General features: G+C 46.9%; 2 protein-coding genes across 3 annotated transcripts; both read right to left on the bottom strand.

Annotated features, from left to right (window-relative positions):
- Positions 1-4,246: 4,246 nt before the first annotated feature.
- On the bottom strand, positions 4,247-8,682 carry LOC125510597 (YTH domain-containing protein ECT4-like). 2 transcript variants are annotated; one of them, XM_048675820.1, is made up of 9 exons: positions 8,506-8,682; positions 8,140-8,265; positions 7,867-8,026; positions 7,676-7,743; positions 6,719-7,261; positions 5,858-6,448; positions 5,569-5,781; positions 4,889-5,035; positions 4,247-4,765 (listed from the first exon to the last, which is right to left on the bottom strand). In XM_048675820.1, exons 2-9 carry the CDS (start codon positions 8,254-8,256, stop codon positions 4,613-4,615), a joined length of 1,992 nt encoding a protein of 663 aa, XP_048531777.1. In that variant the 5' UTR covers positions 8,257-8,265; positions 8,506-8,682; the 3' UTR covers positions 4,247-4,612. The 2 variants fall into 2 exon arrangements, with proteins under 2 accessions (XP_048531777.1, XP_048531778.1); XM_048675821.1 differs by having other exon boundaries at positions 6,719-7,258; positions 8,506-8,680.
- A 10,603-nt stretch (positions 8,683-19,285) lies between these two features.
- LOC125510603 lies at positions 19,286-20,586 on the bottom strand. The gene is made up of 4 exons (XM_048675828.1): positions 20,431-20,586; positions 20,036-20,351; positions 19,855-19,956; positions 19,286-19,779 (listed from the first exon to the last, which is right to left on the bottom strand). The coding sequence occupies exons 1-4, from the start codon at positions 20,583-20,585 to the stop codon at positions 19,573-19,575; spliced, it is 780 nt and encodes a 259-aa protein (XP_048531785.1). The 5' UTR covers position 20,586; the 3' UTR covers positions 19,286-19,572.
- Between the last annotated feature and the right edge of the window lie 234 nt (positions 20,587-20,820).

Here is a 20,820-nt window from a genome sequence, read left to right as displayed (position 1 = left end):
TCCTATCCATATGATGAAAGGGTGCAAGCTGGGCCACATACCCAGACCTCTCATCTAAGCCTAACATCTAAACTCGGAGGCCCCGATCGAGCCATCTGCCAGGTCCAGGGCACAAACCGGTCCGACGCACTCACATGTGTCGTCGTCGCCTTCTTCCACTGGTCCATCTTCAGAGTAGATTGAGGTGTCAACCTTGACAGGTCCTCCGCCATCGACACCACCACGACGACCTCCACCTACGAGAGCCTTGGCAGGTCCTCCGCCTCGACGCCACCACGACGCCAAACGTCGACCTCCACGAACGCGAATCCATCTCCAAGCAACGGACGTAGATCCATGCTAGGATAGGACCGCGCCACCGCCGTCGCCCACCACCCGCAAGCGCCACCCAACCCCAAGGTTCCCAAAGCAGCGCCTTCAAGAAGGGAACGGCACCATGAGCGCCGCCGCCGCCCAACAAAGTTAGGGCTTTCGCCCGGGAGACCTAGGGGAAGGGGAAGTGAGGAGATTAATCCATACTGACGCCTCCAAGCAGGAGAACGGCGCCCTCAGGCGTAGCCGTCGGCGCGACCTGTCATGGCCGGCCAGGGATTTCTCCCGAACTAAATCCCCGCCACCAGCAGTGCCTCCTGTACTGAACCGGCGACCAAGGGAGGCGCGGCCCGACCAGGCTAGCCCGCACACCGAACAGGGGAGGAGGGGAGGCGCCAGGTCTCGCGCACCGACCTCCGCCAGCCGCCAACGACCATCGGGATCCTGCCGCCCACATGGCCAGGACGCGGGATCCACCGCCCGCACGGCTGCTCGCTGGAGCCTGTCGTGCCTCGCCAGAGGAGCCGCCGTTCCAGATCCGGATTGTTGCAAAGTGGCTCTATTTATTGCCACGCGGCTCCGATATGGTCTTCACAAACGCCGCCCACGCGGCCAGGACGCCGGATCCATCGTCCGCACGGCTGCTCGCAGGAGCCTGCTGTGCCTCGCCAGGGGAGCCGCCGCTCCAGATCCGCATTGTTGCAAAGTGGCTCTATTTATTGCCACGTGGCTCCGATATGGTCTTCAAAACACCGCCCACTGAGGATAGATACCATCAACAAGATAGTACCCCATGTTGTAGTCCCGACCGTTGACGATGTAGTTGCACGACGGTCATTCCCCATTGCAAAGCCTCCTGAACACCGAATATCGTTGAAGCATATTGATGTCGTTGTGAGAATCGGACATTTCAAAGAAAGCATGCCAAATCCATAAGTCATGTAATGCCACCGCTTCTAGTATGATGGTGGCCTCTCTGGTGTGATCTTGATACATTCCCCGTAGACATTTGGGGCAGTTTTTCCATTGCCAATGCATGCAATCAATTGATCCGGGCATTCCTGGAAACCCCTTGCCTCTCCAATAGCCAATAACTTCTCTGTGTCCTGCGTATTTGGTTCTCTGGGATACTCCGGGCCAAACACCTCAACCATGGCGCAAACAAATTTGACAATAGTCTTGAGGTACGTGCTCTCCCCCATCCCGACCATCTCACCAACGGCGTCTGCAGCAGTACCAAGTGCAAGCATCCTTAGAGCAGTCGTGCACTTCTGCTTGGCCATGAAAGAAAGTTGGCCGCAACAATCCCTTCTCAGCTTGAAGTAATCGTCGTGTGCCTCCAGTCCCTCCACAATGCGCAAAAACAATGGTTTCCGCATGCGAAAACGGCAACAAAACCATGGATCATAGGGGAAAGCAGGTGTGGGAGCAAAGTAGTCATTGTGCAGTAGCTTTGCTCCAGACACCCTGTCCCGGTTGATCACTCTTCTCCCTTTGATTGAGCCCTTAAAGTTGAGAATATGCTCCACTTGCCGATCCATTTCCTCTTACATGCCCATGAGCATGATCATGTCCACTTCTTCGTCCGAATCCGACAAATCGAAGAACTCATCTTGAATCATTTGGTCAAGCTCCGTCGGTCCATACGCCTCGTCCGACGAAGCATCGGAGTCCATCATTTACCTAACAAAATCACAATAATTTCGGTCAGTCAATGTGTCGAACACATCAAGCGCAAGGCGGAGCCGGAGAGTTGCCGAATGTACCATGGTGGCGTCCGGGCCGGCGAAGACGGGAGCGCTCTTCTAGAGCTGGTGGCGGAGAGCCTGGGAACAGCTGCGGAGGGCGCGACGACGGAGCTGCGAGCAGGACGACACAGAGGAGGAAGAAGAGAGGAGAGAGCAAATGAATTCGGCGGCTCAGAGGAAGGGGGAGGGGGATTTGGTGCAATTTGAGATAGGATCGGGTTGTCGGGTCCGACGTGGCGGGCGTGTTCAGGCACGCCCAGATGCCTTCAGTGTCAAGCTCGACCCGTTGATAAACGTCTATCTTTTCTAAAAAAACCTTGATAAACGTCTGTCTTTTCTAAAAAAAAAGAAATCATACCACTCCCTCCTACTCAACTAACTTTGTATTCCCTCCGTTTTTATTTAATCTGCATATTAGTACTCCCTCAGGTCCTTTTTAGTTTGCATATAAAATTTGTCTAAAGTCAAACCTTGTAAAGTTTGACCAACTTTATAGATAAAATGCCAACATTCACAATATGAAATCAATATTAATAGATATGTCATGACTTAAATTTTCATATTGTATAACTTTAACATGGTAGATGTTGGTATTTTTTCATATAAATATGGTCAAAATTTATAAAGTTTGACTATAGACAATTCTTATATGCAGAGTAAAAAGGACCGGAGAGTGTACACTAAACCAGTGACAATTAATTTAGATCGGAGGGAGTATTTAACTTTGTCATGTGCAAACGACTTGAAGAAATCAATCACATATCATCGTGACATATCTTGTTCATTCAAAGCTCGGATTGTGGCTGCCCTCTCATTGAAGCAGAAAATGTATTGCCCCATGTGGCCTATGCCTCGTCTGTTCTGCCGCCGTACAACGACCAGGAGTCCAGGACACAAGCTAAACCATATACGTACTACATCTGTAGGCCTGGAGCATCGATGAGAAGGGGTAGCTAGAGAACAGAGGATTTGTACGAGCTCCACAGCAGGTTTATCATGTGTACTACGTACTTTTCAGAAGATGAAAAATAGTAACGCCAAAAATAGCACTAATGCAAGTATATATGTACTACGACCATGCGTCCACTATGTGTTAGATCAAGTACAATAATAGGCTTATAGCCCGCTTATATGACACTTTTGTCTATGTGGAGTGGAGAGACATGGAAAAATTGTGAGAGTGGACTCATGCAAGAGCTAGCTATATGCATACTCCTAGGCAAATGTAATAAATATTAAAAAGGAGATAAAGAGAAGGTGAAAAAAATAATACTCTTATAGCCAATCTTATAGCTAAGCTAATCTTATTGTATGAGTGACTATAAGTGATGACTATATATGTCATGGCAACATCATATAGCCAACAGCAGTTGGCTATACTATTAACCATGCTCTTATACATCATCATCATGGTGGTGTCATGTTTCAGGAATCAGGACCATGGCGCAACCACAATTAGCAACTCTCTTCCTCATCAACCCTGGCTCGGTTCGTTCGCAAAAAAAAAAAAAAACCTGGCTCGGTTCGGCAGCCAGTGGTTCTTGGTACTGTCAGTGAGTCAGTCCCCCTGTCCCAAAATAATTGCCCTTATTTTAAATTGTCCCCCTGTCCCAAAATAATTGTCTCGGTTTTAGTTCAAGAGAGAGTAGAGAACATAGGAATTTGGAAATCGAGGTGCTAGTGAGCTGGATGAGCAGAATAGGGTGATGGCGGGCGCGGGCAACCGAAATCGGTAGAAGTGCAATCTCCTCCCTCTGAGAAAGTAGGAGTGGGATCTTGAAGAAAGCTCAACGCTGCATTTCGCAAAACAAAGAAGGGGCCAAAACCCCGACTACCACCTTACTTCTCCGGTGCCGGCAGCCCACCCCCATCGACCCGAGCCGTCAAGCCTGGCAAGCCCTTAGGTCATTTGTAATCAAATTTTAGCAATTCTAGGATTTGCTTTTGTGCTCAAAACAAAATTCTGGGAGGGTTCTTCCTGCCTGCATGCGCTAGTAAGCAGTAGACCGGCAGTAGTCCGGTGTAGAGCATTCTGCATTCAACATGCGCTAGTAAGCAGTAGACCGGCAGTAGTCCGGTGTAGAGCATTCTGCATTCAACATGCTCTATAACCAAAAGATTCTCATAGGAAATAATAGATCAGGCATAAAACTTCAAACAGAACACCACACACAGAATCAAGGGACTAGAAAAAACGGGAGTTCTTTGTTCTTATTACTTTCTCCAGCACTACAACACTCAGAAAAAAGCTTGGTACCTTAAATGTTGTCTAGAAGTATCGAAAACCAGCTCCTTTAGTCTAAACAATAACAAATAGCTGAAATTACTTAACCAACAAGACTCCGAAACAAAAATAGGAATAGGAAAGGGGCCACATATAAGAACGCGATGTCACCAGGTATATAAGAGACCTAAACGATGAGAACCAAGTCACACCACCTAACTTTAGTTTCCCATGTATGATGATCCGCGCATATTTCGAAGCCTGACCGAGTTTTGCGCAATCGACTACCGCATGTGTTAACAGTAACGAGCGTAAGAAATATATCACGCTAGTTGGCACTCACGACGCCGCTTTCAGCTGTGGTGGGTTTGGAAGCGTTCGGCTCTTCCCCGGCGGCAGGGGCGGTGCTCTCCTTGCTCGGTGTCTGCTTCTGTGCAGCGGAGTTCCCGTTAACTGCGCTCTTCTCCTTCTCATCAACGCCCTGGACAATACAAGGATAACAATCTGGCATCAGGACCTATAACAAACACCACCTTAACCAGTACTCGTCAAATTCTAAAACTGTCAACAACAGAGCGCTCTAGTGCATGGAATCAACACTTGCCTGCCCCTGAAGCGGTTGTTGCTTTGCTCTCTTTTCTTGCATCAACTTCTGTCGGTTCTCGTAAAATGCAAAGTCATCCAAAATTGAGGTCTTGCTGACATGTTCCTTGAAAATCTTGAGCATTTGAAGACCTTGCTCAAGCTTAACCTGCAGCGTAAGGGAGACAGTGGACCAGTGCTTTCAGTAATAAGTTTAGATAGTCTACTACTACTGGAAACATCAATCATACTGCCAAAGAAGCATTATATAAATACAATGACCCCCCCCCCCCTTTTCTAGATGTTATTTTGGTTAATTTGTAAATGGATAACAAAAAAATTCCCTACAGTCGTCGTGGCAGCACCGATTATAACCATAAAATATGTGTATACGCACAGAAATATGAACGACGCCGTGAGAAACATTCTTAAGTCGCTTATATACTGGACCAGATCCTGAGTTTTAGCATACGCATGACAATAATGGAGAAACAAATTTCTAGGTTCCACTGTTCTATTAACTGGGGAAGGCACCTGATAAACCATATCTAAAATTTGCGTCCTTAAAAAAGCAAGCTACATCATCATCATTATCTAAAGGAACATACAAAGTATTAACATTAGCCCTGGTGGGCCATGGCCTCTTCATGAAATCACCACCCAAAATAAGTAGTTATTGACGGAAGTTTTCAGAAAGTGTACCTCTTGTGTGTCACGGCTGTTTGTCACAGGCTTATTGTCATTGTTGTCCAACGTAATATGCTTCAGAATGTTGTTGGGGATATCCTTCACGATGTGCCACTTGATTGAAAAGCAGCCATTCCACTTGTCTTGTTGCCAATAATCTACCGTCTTGTCAAAGTCAACAGGACCAACCATTTCGGCAACACCAACAAATTGACCACTTGTGTTCACCTAAAAGGCCAAGCTCAAGGTTAATACAAATGCCAAATGAGGAAAGGGCGATACAATACAGTAGCAACATACTTACAGAGAAAAATAAGAACACCGGGCATTCACTGGATTTCTCCTGAGCTTCTCGGTATCCAGCATCCAGCTTCTTATTTCCATTAGGAGTGCTTGCCCACACATTGTACTTGATACTCTTGTGCACATCATCCTCGCTGTAAGATTTGATAACAAAGAACTTTGCATCCTTGTATGTTGCAGAAAAGCCTTCCTGGTTAAATTGACTCTTATCTGGAAGGACGCTATTCTCTTGTTTCCCAGCTGAAGGGAGGACCTGCCCCTTCACAGCAATAGTGACAGTAGGTCCAAATGGTTTTTGGTGTCTGAATCCACCAGATCTTGGTCCTCTGTTAAGCTCAGTGAAGCCATCTTGATTCTCACTGCCCAACCCAAAAGTTGCCCGGTTTCTAGGCTTGTATTTGACTGTATCCACGACTCCCCATTGTCCATTATTTCTCGAGTTATACACATTAGAACCAAAACCAAGTCCAGCTTTCAGTGTGTTCCCGTACTGACCATACTGACCATACAATCTGCTATCAGGGTACATCCTACTAGAATAACTAGGAGAGGTCAGCCCCATCCCAGATGAAGGCACATGTGTATGCATACCCTGGAAACAAAGAGAAAGTACAGCTAAGTTTTATTGAAGGACACTGCAGACTATCATGAAAACTCATGCAAACGGATCGTTTTGTTATCTCTTATCTTCATAGGTAAAGTTAGCAAATACCAAGATATCATATTATAGGATCTAATGCTCAAATGATATGCAAAACACTTAGAACCAGCCATAGAATGTTGGGATTAATTAAGCAGGTCATTGACTAAGGGAAGCTCTGGAACACAATAACAAAGAAATTGGATATCTTGCAGAACATACCATGAGGTTTGTTGTTGGACGGTGACTCTGATTTTTTGCTGAAGATGAATTAGAACCATAAGATGTGGAACTAGCAATTGATCTCTGATGCCCATTAGAATAGACCGGCCCATCATACCACTGAGCTGGAGAACGGTGACCAGTGTGACCAAAATTGCTAGCGGAAGGTCCACCTTGCGAGGGCCCTCGTCCATATGAACCACTGTTGGTCACTGATACATGGTGGTGAGTTTGCTTACGCGGTAGTGAACTGGTAGCATTTGCAATCCCACTAGCAGTCCCAGTAGTTACTTTTGCTGAAACTACCGTAGCACGTGGCTGGTGAGCCGCAGCGGAAGGCAGCTCAGATTGAGGATTGGCACTGTTAACACCATGCATCGCATTGGTTGGAGCCGGCTGTTGATAATACTGACCAGGGTACTGATATTGCTGTGTGCCATATGACTGCCCCTCATGCCCAACGGTTGGGACAGGAGAACCTGAAGGATACGGGCCGTAGGGAGCATAACCATATCCATGGTACATGTCACCATACACACTCTGCTTCATTGATGCAACAGAAAAAATAGTCAATTTCATAACTTACATATAACACAAGTCAGAAAACAATTCACCAAATTCCAAATTCATCATCTACATGGGCACAGTTTTTTATCTTGATGCTTACTCCTAGCTTTCAAACGCGGGTGAAAATGCATAATCTAATAATACATTATTCTTGTTGCCATGGTTTTTAAGGCAGTAAGGCGTCCTAAGGCGTTCTACCCCTGCTCTGACACCTAAGCGCTAAGGCGGACGCCTAAGCGCCTAAAGCGGGCAGATTTCCAAGCCGCTGCCGGAGCGAGTTATCGGCTAACCCAAGGCGGACGCCTTAAAAACCATGCCATTATTAAGACTACATGGTACAATGACTACACAGTTGTGACTAACAATACAAATGTTAAGTTGTTAACTCACCTGGGGCACCTCCATTCCTTCATGACCAGCATACCGAGTGTCCCACTCATTGGTCGAGCCATCATAACCTGATTCGCAGCATACCGAAATGAAACGTGTCAGAGAAATGACTCAAATTCATCCAAAAATAGCTGATTCACAGTAAATGAATCAAGTCTGCCATGGTCTAATAATAGCTGAGGCTCGTGTACCGCTAGGGTAGTAGTAGGCTGGTGAGGGATATCCATTGGGTTGGTAGAAAAAGTTGGGATCCATGGCCTCCTGGAGCAGGGGCGTTATCGACCTGTCGACGTGCGGCTCCACGGTCTGCGAATTGCCGGTGTTGGCAGACCCGTACTGCATCCCTGAGGGCTACAATTACAACAGCAGCGGTTTCAGCAACCTCTCCTCCAAGAACCACACGCACACACACACGCGCGCACAGAGCTAGAACAGAGCAACGAACAAGGGAGTAAGAAAGCTACCTTGGCGGCGTCGGCTGCGCCGGCGGCATCCTTCTTCCCCTCCAGGGACAGCTTCTGCATGTCCACGTGGAGCCCCGCGCCCTGGCCATTGCCGGCGTTGGCAGATCCGTACACCATCCCGGAAGGCTGCAATTACCACAGGCAGCGGTTTTTCTTTCAGCAAACGTCCCCTCCAATAAGCACACGACTAGAACCAGTACTGACAGACTAGAACATGGCAACAGACGAGAGCCGCCGCCTAGAGAAAAGAAAAGGGAAAGGCTAGATGGTGCGCCGGTGCGGGCACGGGCACGCCCATAATTTGCGTCGCCGGTTAACGAGCCCGGTTTCAAAGTAATCGTCGCCGGACGGCCGCGGAGCTCGTACCTCGAGGACCGGCGGCCAAGGTTGCGGACGGGGCGGGGGCGGGGGCGGGGGCGGGGGCGGCGGGGGACCGCGAGGGCCCGACGAGGTGGGGCGCGAGCGGCGGCGGATTGGAGCACGGGTGGTGGAGCGGGGGGATAAACCCTAGGGGAGGGTGCGGGTGGGGAGGGGGAGGGGGAGGTGAGGAGGAGAGGGCAACGAGGATAGCCGCCACAGACTCACGCGAGGCGGCGAGGGGTGGGGGAGAGGAGGGGAGGGGGGGAGGCCAGGCGCAGCCAAAGAGGGGTTTTCGCGAGATTCAGAGGCCCTGGCTCAAGTACCGCTCCCGGCCCATCCCGCCCGCCGCTCGCTTATCTCCCCCCGGACGTTTCTGCTACGGACACCCCGGGGAACGGCGCAACCCACCAAAAAGAGTCATTTTTTTCTCAAAAAAATAGAAAAAAAATGAAGAGTCTTTCTGTAACTTATTATGTCTCTATCCGGCAGGAACGGCTGTGTGTTCGCTTCAGTTTCTTAACTTTTGTTTCCCTTCTTTTAGGGGATTGTTAGTTTTTGTTTTTTGTGGGTGCATATAATACCTCCTCCATCCCAGAAATGAATATCGTTGTTGTACGGAATCAGCGACACTTATTTTAAGACGAAGGAAGTATAACTAATAATAGTATAAGTTTTGACTTGCTGGTGTGCTTCCACTCTTGCTGCGAAGTAGGTAGGTAGACTGGTATTAGCGTGGCTTCAACTTTACTATCATGTGATCAAATCATCTTTCCACCATACCATGTGTACATGTGTCCTAAAAAAACATGTGTACATGTACTACTTGTTTGCTAATTGGTGCATTGGGAGAAGAAGACATGGTGATTTTATTTTATTTGTGGGAGCAACTTTCGATTTTTGCATCAAACATCATGGCGGTACAAAAAAATATGAGAGGTAACAAAAACTAACATTCATGTTCGTAGACTACTTAGCGACGACTACAAGCATCGAAACGATCGAGCCGAAGGCGCTTCGCCGTTATCGCCTCTCCCTCGTTGGAGTCGGGCGAACTTTGTTATAGTAGACAGTACGGAAGTTATTGTGCTAAGGTCCCAAAGGACAAGCGCACTAGAATAACATTTGTAAATTGATGACACCCTGTATAACATCTTTCAATATGGCGTGCATTCTAAAATACTCTCTCCAGGTGGGTTTAAGCTGGTCATAGTGAGAAAAAATGGAGAAAATAGAAAAAAAATAGTCTTTGTGTAACTTATTATGTCTTTATCTAGCATGAACGGATGTGTCCGCTTCAGTTTCTTAGTTTTTGTTTTTCGTGGGTGCATATAATACCCCCTTTGTCTCAAAATAAATGTCACCGTTGTATTAAATCAGCGACACTTATTTTGAGACGGAAAATTATAATTAATGTGTATCCACTCTTATTGTTATACAGACACGGCTTGCGTAGGTAGACTGGTATTAGTGTGGCTCCAACATTACTACTATCACACGATTAAATCATCTTATCATCTTTTCATGATAGCATGTTGAAAGATCGAGAAGAGGGGTCTAGAGGGGAGGAGGGGTAGACACTTAACAAGATAAAGGTGCAATTATTATTTTGCTTAGAATTTAGACATATTTTAGCACAAGTTAAATGACAGCCGATACAATCTACACATTCATATCTAGAGTATAGGCAGCGGATAAAGAATAGCATGCAGGTGCAAGAAAGCAAAGAAAGGCAGAGATAGGAAGATCAAACGGAATAAAGACTCGGAGATTTTTTGCATGGTTCCGATAGGTGACGCTATCGTATATCTACGTTGATGAAGACTTCAACCCACGGAGGGTACAATTGCGTGAGTCCACGAAGGGCTCCACCCACAAAGGATCCACAAAGAAGCAACCTTGTCTATTCCATAATGATTACTACTCACGAAGGATAATGGTTGCATGAGTCCATGGAAGGCTCCACCTACAAAGGGTTCATGGAGAAGCAACCTTGTCTATTCCACAATGACTACTGCCCACGAAAGACTAGCCTCGCCCGGAGTAGATCTTCATGAAGTAGGCGATCTCATTGCCCTTACAAACTCCTTGGTTCAACTCCACATGATTTGGAGGCTCTCAAGTGACACATGACCAATCTAGAAGACACCACTCTTCAAAAGGTAATAGATGTTGTTGTTGATGGTGAAATCCTTGCTATTGTGCTTCAAAAGATAGTCTTCTCAGCACTCAATCACTCTCTCACATATTTGACTTGGTAGTAGGAGAAGGGTTAGAGCGGAAAGCAACATGAGGGAGCTAGAAATCACAAATTAAATGAGTGGAGTGGAATCTCTTGATCTCAACACAAGTGTATGTGGTTCTCTCTCAAAAAATGGATATGGGAAGTGGTGGCTTTGTTATAATTGCTCTCGCTGAGAGTTGGTGGTGTAGGTGGGGTATATATAGCCATCACCAAAGATCTAGCAGTTACACACCTTTATGCATAACTCGGTGGAACCAAAAGAAAATCTCGGAGGCATCGACTAGTGCAAAAGATTCAAACGTTAGACGTTTCAGTGAGACTGGATGAATCCACTCGGTGGGCCCGATATGTGATGACCTAAGCGGTTTCGTCATCTCAGTAATTCCAATAGGTTTCACTTGGTAATTCCGAAATGAAATCGATGGGTTACAAAGAGTTTGCACTTGCACTTCGGTAGGACCGAATGTCATCTCGGTGGGACCAAGTTTTTAGGGTTTGGGCAGTGGCTCTGTCAAGTGTAACTTGATGAGTTTGTGTGTATTTGTTTTGATGGGATCGAGATGAACTTAGGTTTTTGGACAGATTGGATTGTGAGGGTGTGTCCGAGGGTTTTGGAGCAATATCTTCAAGCACTTTGAGCAAATGACTCATAATCAAAAACTCATCCCATTTTAATAGTATTGGTTTTCATGTGGACTCAATGTGATCTTGGATCACTTAACAAAAAATGTAGAGTCTTGGAGCTTTTGCCAGTGCTTGTCCTTTGTAGCTTGAGGGGTCCACATCTCCATCCATCTACTTGCCTAGATTGAACTTTTCGATGAATTATGTTTGAGGAAAACATTAAGTTCAACAATATGTATGTCGCCTTAAATTACCAAAACCACCAAGGAAGCAAATGTGCTTTCACATGTGTACATGTGCTAACTGTTTGCTAACGGGTGCACTCGAAGAAGAATACATGGTGATTTATATTTTATTTGTGGGAAATACTTCCGATCTAGCATTAAATATCATTGTTATACAAAAAACACGAGAAGCAACAAAACATAGCATTCATGTTCGTAGACCACCTAGCAACGACTACAAGAACTGAAGCGAGCTGAAGGCACGACACCGTCATCGCCTATCCCTTGCTGGAGTCAGGCAAACCTTGTTGTAGTAAACAATAGGGAAGTCGTCGTGCTAAGCCCCCAAAGGACAAGCGCACTATAATAATTTTTGTAAATTGAGGATGTGGTAATTGATGACACACTGCTAATTTCAATATCATGTGCATTCCAAAATACTCACTGTAGGTGGGTCTAGGGTGGCCACGGTGAGAATAACTTACCCACTGACATAACACATCCCAAGGTAAATTTGTTTATGTGGCAAGTAGTTAATAAGAAGAGGGACTTTTGTGGTAACATAATGTGTTACCTCAGGCTGGGATAAGTTTTAGAAAATAACTGTGCCTCGTAGATATTTAGTCTTTGTTTGGCTTGTTATCCATATCAAGATTCTAATTAGGGATAACCGAATTAAAAGACAACACATTGAAGATGTTCTTTTTTTTTTGTTGTGAGCAGGGGTCCGTCCAACACTTAATATGTGATTGTATTGTTGCTAAGCTTGTTTGGATTGATATTGCTGTCATTTTGGCTTTTCAACGAACGTTCATATCTCAGCTATGTCTGAAATATGGAGTAGAAACAATAAGAAAAGTATTATGGGTATTATTGGGGTTGCTACCATTTGGTGGTTATGGACTGCTCGAAGGGATCTTTGTTTTTAGTGAGCTATGTGGAAAGATACCCGGACTGTTCTGGGAAAAATAAGCATACTTCTTCACCAGTGGATGGTTCTGTGCTCGGATCAACAATCAAAGCTTATGAAGGAGTGCCTACAATTGTTAGACCGAAGAAGAGGATAACTTCAGAGGATTGCCTGCTAGGGGAGACTAAGCTGAGCCACAAAGGGAAGCACCAGGGCTTCTATCTGCAAGCGCATTCCGGCTAAACAACCGATGATCTGTAATAGTTTAGCCTGGTGTCTTAAATTAAAAACCCCGTTATTGCTATGTGTTGCGGGTGGCTTTTCTCCCATATTAAGGACCTGTTTGTAATCTGATCTAGCTACTTTGGCCTGGCCCGAACATTGGAAACAGTTTGGTCTTTGTTTGCCTGCCTCATTTTTGCAATAAAATGGGGCGGGGAAAAACTCTTTTTGGTAAAATAATAATAATATGTTATTGTAACATAAAACAACCTAGAGCAAAATAAGTCTACAACCTAATAAATGCAACCATCCACGATACTAATTCTATAATATACTAGCTCCGTGCCAAAATATAAGATGTTTTTGTATTATTCCCCGCTATGACTAGTCTTATAGGTCAGGCACGTGTTTTTAGATCTTCAATTTGACCAGGGAAAATATGCATTATATTTCGTTAAATATCCTATCTTTAGACCCATCGTCAAATGAAGTTTCTAACCATATAATCTGTGTGGCATACTATACTACATATGTTTGTTAGTCAAAAAGAAGACCTAAAAGCCATGCCCGACTTATCAAATCCAGCAGGAGGGAGTACCCATCTTTCATATTCATTAGGGATTTGGTATTATTAGGACTATGGCATGCACGGGAGCATACATGTGTGATGCACCATATGCATCTATTTTTTTTTTGAGGGAGTGCCTTCATGGCGGTTTATATTTGAGGTTAGAATAGAGATACATCGTTTGGTAAAACGTCTACTACAAACTTCGAAGGCTCTGAGTTGCAAACAATTATTCGAGAGGTCTCCATTTGCATCATGTGCATATTACCTTTTTTTTAGACACATGAAGTACTAGTAAATGGCAACGGCCATTTTTTAAGCATGGTATATACCGGTGCTTCTGGTCCAACAAGGATAAAAAGCAACAGAAAAGGAGTCCACGGTGGAAAAGACGGGTCTCCTCTGTGTGCCTAGGCCTCGTGTGGCCTTAGCAACTGCCCCCGTTAAACCGGTCAAGCGGGAAGCGAAGAGAAACCCTAGCCCGCCCTGGGCCTGCCCAGGGCCCAGCCAGGCCCACCCCAACCCCCGCCGCCTCCCTGTTAGCTGGAAAAGGAAAGGCGCAGCGTTTTTGTTCGCACCTGCCGGAAGCGGTTCGTGGGTTCAGGAAAGAGGAAAGAAAGATCCCCTCTCTTCTTGCTGCCCTCCTCTTTCGTGCTGCGCCCACTTGTTTTCTTTGCTAATTTTGCACACGGGCCAAGGAATTCAGACGGGAGCGGCAAAATCGCCACAGTTCTGGCCGAACCCGAGGAATCAACGAGCTCAGATGGGAGAGACCAACAAAAAAAGCGCCTCCTCTTCCCGTTTTGGTGCCTCGGCGGAAAGGGTGGAGCGAGCGGGGGACACGGGGGGTGGGCCATGGGCTGTGATGGGCCAGCGTGCGCGCGCCGCTTTGCAGCGGCGGGCTGCTTCGGATAAGGACCTCCTCGTTTATTTGTTTGGACGGATGGACGGCTGGCTCGCTGTGCTCCTGCGGTGCCCCGACGGGACGCGCGGCCGGGGGCGGGGCAGGTGTCTCGCCGCCCCCGGACGCGTGCGCGCCGCGTGCTGCCGTGCCGTCCTGCTCGGTCGTCGTCCACAGCGCGCGGTGTCAATTTTGACTATTTTGACCTCGAAATCAATTCACAAAATAAACTGCCCGTGAAACTATTTCACAGCATTGACCTTTTTGTGTAGCGCCCGCCTCGTAGGCGCCACACCCTACGGTGCAGCGCCCAACTCGGGGGCGTTGCACGCCAGTCCACCGTGACAGTCCTTGGGCCCGCACCCAGCAGTGCAGAGCCTCCTAATTAGGCGCCACACATGTAATGTGCAGCGCCTAGCGTTCGGGCGCTGCACTGTGACTTATCCAGCGGCTGGGTCCCCCTCCCCCACTCCCCCCACCCCACACACCCCAACCCGAGCTTTGCCCCCTCTCCCACTCTCTCCCCCTCTCAAATCCTCTCCCAAAACTTGCAAATTTGAAGAATTTGTCCGTGGATTTCGAAGTCATACCCTCCCTCAAGGTAATCTTCTCCGATCCCTTGTTTTGATCCAAGTAATGCTAGTTTGGGAAACCCTAGTTTTGTTTGGATCTAGAGATTTGCATGGAGATGTGAGATCTTTGTTTGCCAATTTCCTATGATTAGGCTTTATTAGTATGTTAGGGTTATTCTTAAGGGTGTTCTTATGTTGGTGCTAGGGTTATGGTTAGGGTTATTGTTAGGGTTATGGTTAGGGTTAGGGTTATGGTTATGGTTAGGGTTAGGGTTGTTGTTTGATATATATGTATTAGGGTTCGTATTCCGTGTTAATCCTTAAATTAGTACTCACGGAAGCAATGCTACGATGTGTTGTTTGAATGCTTATAGGGATGGGAAGAACATGTGTGTTTGTTCATCATGGGGACAAAGACGCCTTCTTGAAAGGCAATATTGAACCGGATCCGGATGAGGTAGATATGTTGTTTGATAGTAGTCCTAGCTATGCGGAGCTCTTGCAACAAGTGAGGAAAGATTTGAGTTGGATGGACCCTAGTGATATCGTTGAGTTGGAGGGAAGGCATAATGTAGGTTTTGGAATGCACATCCGTCGGAAGACAATGCGTATCAACTCAGAGCAACGTTGGGTTGCATACAAGGAAACGGTGGCCGATTCACTTGACAAGGCTCTTGAGTTATTTGCAACGAAGAAGGTTGATTCAAATTTGCATTTGGACTTGAACCGGAAACCCTCCCCTTTGGTTGGTAGTAGCCCCCCACCCTTGAAGCGAGATGAAATTGTTGAACCTCTTTTGACCCAAGAAGTGAGGCCAACATTGAGCCCGTTTACAAACAACCAAGATGAAGCTTTGCAAGAGGACAATGATGAGTATGCAGACGATGACAATGAAGTTGATCTCCATGACAACAATGTGGGTGATCTTGACAAATATCATTTGCAAGAGACAATGGACCATTCCATCCCTTTTTCCCGTGCATATGCATTGGATTCGGATGACGAAGGTCCCGATGAACAAGTTGATGAGGAGGGGTTCACGGTGAAGGAGGCCGAAGCTTTCGAGAAGGTATTCGGTCGGGATCACAAGACACCATTGTTCAAGGATGTTAGTCTCGCGGATGAAGCCGTTGTGGATGGTGGCAAATCTATATCTCTTGGGGTTAGGCCAAGCTCTCACCGTGATTTGGGAGACGACAAGAACCGGATTGGTAAAGGGTGTAAGTTCGAAACCTTCTTGGAATTGAAGATGTGGCTCGACAACTACTCGGTTACGCATTATCGTCCACACAAGGTGGTGCATTCGGACGTCAATGTGCGCTACACGGTTGCATGTGCATGTGAAGATGAAATATGTCCGTGGATTGTGCGTGCAAGACCATGGAAAGGAGGTCCCGCTTGGCACGTAGTGAGTTGTGTGCCAACTCACATGTGCCGAGGCAAAAGGGTGGATGGCAAGATTGTGTCCCAAGACCACAGACAACTCACGTCTGAGTTCATCGCTTACAAGCTCTCCAACTCAATATCCACACTTCCAACAATGAGCGTCCAACATGTCATTGACCTTGTGAAAGCCATCTTTCATTACAAGGTGAAGTACGGCAAGGCATGGAAGGCGAAGCAAGCCGCATTTAAGATGTTGTATGGTACTTGGGAGGAAGCATACAACCGAATCCCTAGGTTGTTGTTAGCCATGGCCGCCACAAACCCGGGCATGGTTCATGTTGTCGAGCCTCATGGGCACCAACACAACGGTTTATGAAGGAAAGAAAGTCCGAGTATTTGGCCGTGCATTTTGGGCGTTCGAGCAATGCGTGAGGGCTTTCGAACACTGTAGGCCGGTCATCTCTATTGATGGCACGTTCTTGACCGCTCAAAGGTGCACGTGGATTACCTGTGACGGCAATAGTTCAATACACATTTGACAAGATGAATGCGTACTTTCTAAAGTACTCAATGGAAACTGATGCACAGATAGCGGGTGAGAACCCGCGCAAGTACAAGTACAAGTTCCCACCCAAGGTTGATGAATGGTTAGAATTTCAATCACGAAAGGCGGACTCAGAAAAAGCTATATTATATGACAACGAAGAGTGGAAGTATGAAGTGAAAGAGCCAGGAGGAACCACAAACGATGGCCGGCAACATGGAGGTCGGGCTTTCAAGGTGTCGTTAACACAATGTGATTGCTCTTGCGGGAGGCCATTGTTGCTTCATCTCCCATGCTCACATTTGTATACCGCCGGTCGCGTTAGAAATGTGGACATCAATCACCCACGCACCGTGAGGGAGTTGGAGTTCTCAATCATGACGGTCAAGAAAACATGGGCTCACCGCTTTCACCCATACTTTGACCAATCACAATGGCCGGAGTACCATGGAGTTCAACTATGGCCGGATCCGGAGTTGAAGGTTGTTAAACGTGGTAGACGTAAAACAAAGCGTTTTAGAGGCGACATGGACGGATGGGGCCATGGTGGCCGCCGCGAAGCGGGAAACGATCAATTCTAAGAGCCTCGTGAGAGCTCCCGTTGTGGGGAATGCAAAGGTCATGGCCACAACAAAAGAAAATGTACGAAACCAAGGAAAAGGTCCAAGAAAAATGATGCAAGCACTAGCCAACAAGGAGCTACACAAGGGAGCCAACCAAGTGGTAGCCAACAAGTGCCAAGGCAACCAAGTGAGAGCCAACCTAGTGGTAGCCAACAAGTGCCAAGGCAACCAAGTGGGAGCCAACCTAGTGGTAGCCAACAAGTGCCTAGCCAACCAAGTGGTAGCCAACAAGTGCCAAGCCAACCAAGTGTTAGTCAAAGAGGATCTAGGCAACAAAGAGGTCGGCAACTAGGACTTACAAGAGGCCGTGGTGGTGGTAGTCTAGGCAGTGGTGGTGGTAGAGCTCGTGGTGGTGGTGTTGGCCGTGGTGATGGTCTTGGCCTTGGTGATGGACTTGGCCGTGGTGATGGACAAGGGCAAGGTCGTTATAGAGGAATGTTTGGATACCTCGATGGACCATTTCCGTATGTTGCTCACTAACTATAATGTTTCAAATGTTCTTGTTTTCCATATGTTATTTTTTTCATATGTTCCATTTGTTTGTATTGTCTTTACTAACCATTATGTTTCACTCATTGTAGGTATGGCGGCTTCCCAACCCAACAAACCAACAATGAAGGAGGATGGCGAAGATGAGATGGCGGGATGGTGGGAGAAGGCTGCGAAGAAGCTTAGAGAGGAGGATGCAGCCAAGCTAAAGAAGAAAAAGGAAGAGGAGCTTGAGGAGAAGAGGAAGGAAGAAGAGAGAGCATCAAATGCGATGCGCGCTAGGGAGCAAGCATTGGTGAGGAAATGTGAGGAGGCACAGAAGAAGCGTCAAAAGGATTTTGAAGAAGGAACCATGAAGCTTTGGGCAATTGCAGCTGAAAAAAAAGAGAGGGAGGAAAATATATTCATGGAGAGGGTGGTTAAGGAGGCCCACCTCATAAGGAAAAGGGAGGAGGAAGAGGAAGAAGAGAAGAAGAAGAAGAAGGGAAAAGGGCCTTGCTCTACGCAATAGAGCTATGTCATGAACTACTATCTCTCCTCTTCGATTTGGTTGTGAACTACTATGTGTCATGAACTACTATCTCTCCTCTTCGATTTGGTTGTGAACTACTATGTGTCATGAACTACTATCTCTCCTCTTCGATTTGGTTGTGATCTACTATGTGTCATGAAGTACTATGTATTATGAATTAGTATGTGTCGTGAAGTACTATGTGTCGTGAACTACTATGTGTCACAGTTCTTTGCTTGCTATGTGTCGTGAGCTACTATCTCTCCTCATCGGAATATGTGTGCGTGTGCCAAAAATTTGCTAAGTACAGGTGCAACGCCTAGCTACTGGGCGTTGCACTGCACAGTGTGGCGCCTCAGAACTAGGCGTCACACTGTATAGTGCAGCGCCTAGAGCTAAGGCGTTGCACACATGGACTGAGCTAAACAGAGAGCAAACTTTCTGTTTGTAAGCTACAGCCACTGCAGCGCCTAGCACCGAGGCGCCACACTGTACAGTGCAACGCCCAGTAGCTAGGCGTTGCACTGTAGAGTGTGGCGCCTCGGTGCTAGGCGCTGCAGTGGCTGTAGCTTGCAACCAGAATCATTATCAGGTAGAGATGAGGAAGGGAGAGGGGGACTTGGTGCACCCAGAGGGTGATTGTCATGGTTCAGAGTTCAATGTGGTTGAGCAGGGAGTTGAGGTCACCCTCGAGGATCCAGACCAGTTCAAACATGTCGAGACTGCCAATGTGAATGATCAAGATGAGGGCTTTAATGGTGAAGCTAATGAAGATCAAGTTCAACATTATTAAGACAACAAGTGCAACATAGAGGACCAAGTTCAACATTGCTAAGACGTCAACTCCAAGTTCAACATAACTAAGACATACAAAGAGGATCAAGTTCAACATAGAGCTACCACAAATAAAGGACTATGGCTGGTTCCTAAGAAGAGCTAGTTCCTTGAGCGCTTTTTGGCTGCTCCCCCCTCTTGCTGGCTAACTTCTTGACCTTCCTAGGAAGAGGAACACGCTCCCGCTCCGGCTCCGGTTCCTCCACGTCATCGACATCGTCATCCAAATAGTCATCCAAAGCCGCCATCCGCGAGGTGCCGACCGTCCTTTTGCCTCTTTCGGTGAAGTCTTCAGGTGTGTACTTGTTGATTCCCTTTCTAGGCTTTAGTATGTATGCAAACCTAACCTGGTACGCCCCCAAGGTCATATCATCATCAGCAACCTATGCATCAACAAAAGATATGGAAAGACCGTGTGTGAGGTTAGCAATGCATCAACAATTGGATATATATGCTCATGCCATACCTCTTGGGTGCCACACCCACATCCTCATCCTCCAAATGATCACCATGGCTCTGGCCCGAAGCGGGATCTGATGGTGTCGCCGACCTAGACCGTTCTGGTGATACATACTCGGGGTCACGACAACCAAAAAGGTTTGATAGCCGCCTTAACTTTTGGCCCTGGCGCTGCAACATGTACAAGTGAATGAGACATCGAACGTAGCAACACATGTTAAGTGCTAGTTTGAAGGAGATGTGAACCTTGATGAATGCTCGAAGTGCACCTTCTCCATCGCTTTTGCCAGCCGGGGTTGTTTCAAGAATAGTCTCGGTCTCATCAGCTGCTTTCTTGATCTGGGCACGCTATGAACAGAAATGGTATTAACGTGTTAGGCAAGCGAAGATGTGAATAGTGTGAATGAAAAGCAAAGAGGGCAAATACCACAAAGTTCATCATTGGAGCTGAAGGGATCACTGAGTTGCCTTTCCTGACTAATGCGTTGTACTGGTGTTGGGCTACCTCATCAAAAACAGTGGGTTCTTCCAAAATCTCCTCAGCATACGCCGGCTTGCATACCTCCACACGGGTACTTGCAAGAAACCATGTGAGATAGTTGTTGAACGCTACAGGGCAGTGCTCACGAAGCTGGACTCCTTTTCCAGCCCTAGCTTGCTCCACACTAAGCGCAAACTGTACGACATACTTTCTGTGATGCTTGGCCCAATCCTTAATCTTCCGCTGCCTTTTCCTATCCAACCTGCAAGTTAGAAACATAATATTAGTAGCATCGAAACCGCCGAGAAGCTGCTAAGTACTCAAGGTTAATTATATCTTACGCGTGTAGCAACTTGTCCGTGTCCTCCCACTCCGGCGGATGTGCCTGGAACAAACCAAACTGACGGCGCACTCGATGTGGGAGGTGAAGCTCAACCGCCCAGTTGCATATGAGTGGGCACCGCATACGCCAGAGATCCCTATCCCTAGTGCACATCGGATTCAGTCTGAACTCTAAAGGGTCACCAAAACTATCTCCTGTTCCATACGGCTCCCATATCACCTGCAAAATGGGATAGAATGCAAAATTGATATCGAGTTGCAATAGAAGCATCATAATCACTTATGCCATGTCAATTCACCTGCTCAGGCATGATCGCGTCAAGCTCACTCTGGTACAACTTGTACATGACCGAGGGATCATCTGTCGTCTCATTTATCACATCCCACTT

The sequence above is a fragment of the Triticum urartu genome, chromosome 5 (genome assembly GCF_003073215.2).
Source record: "Triticum urartu cultivar G1812 chromosome 5, Tu2.1, whole genome shotgun sequence".
In the NCBI taxonomy this organism is placed as follows: domain Eukaryota; kingdom Viridiplantae; phylum Streptophyta; class Magnoliopsida; order Poales; family Poaceae; genus Triticum; species Triticum urartu.
Note: the sequence above shows the minus strand (reverse complement) of the source record. Positions and strands in the feature narration are given on the sequence as shown.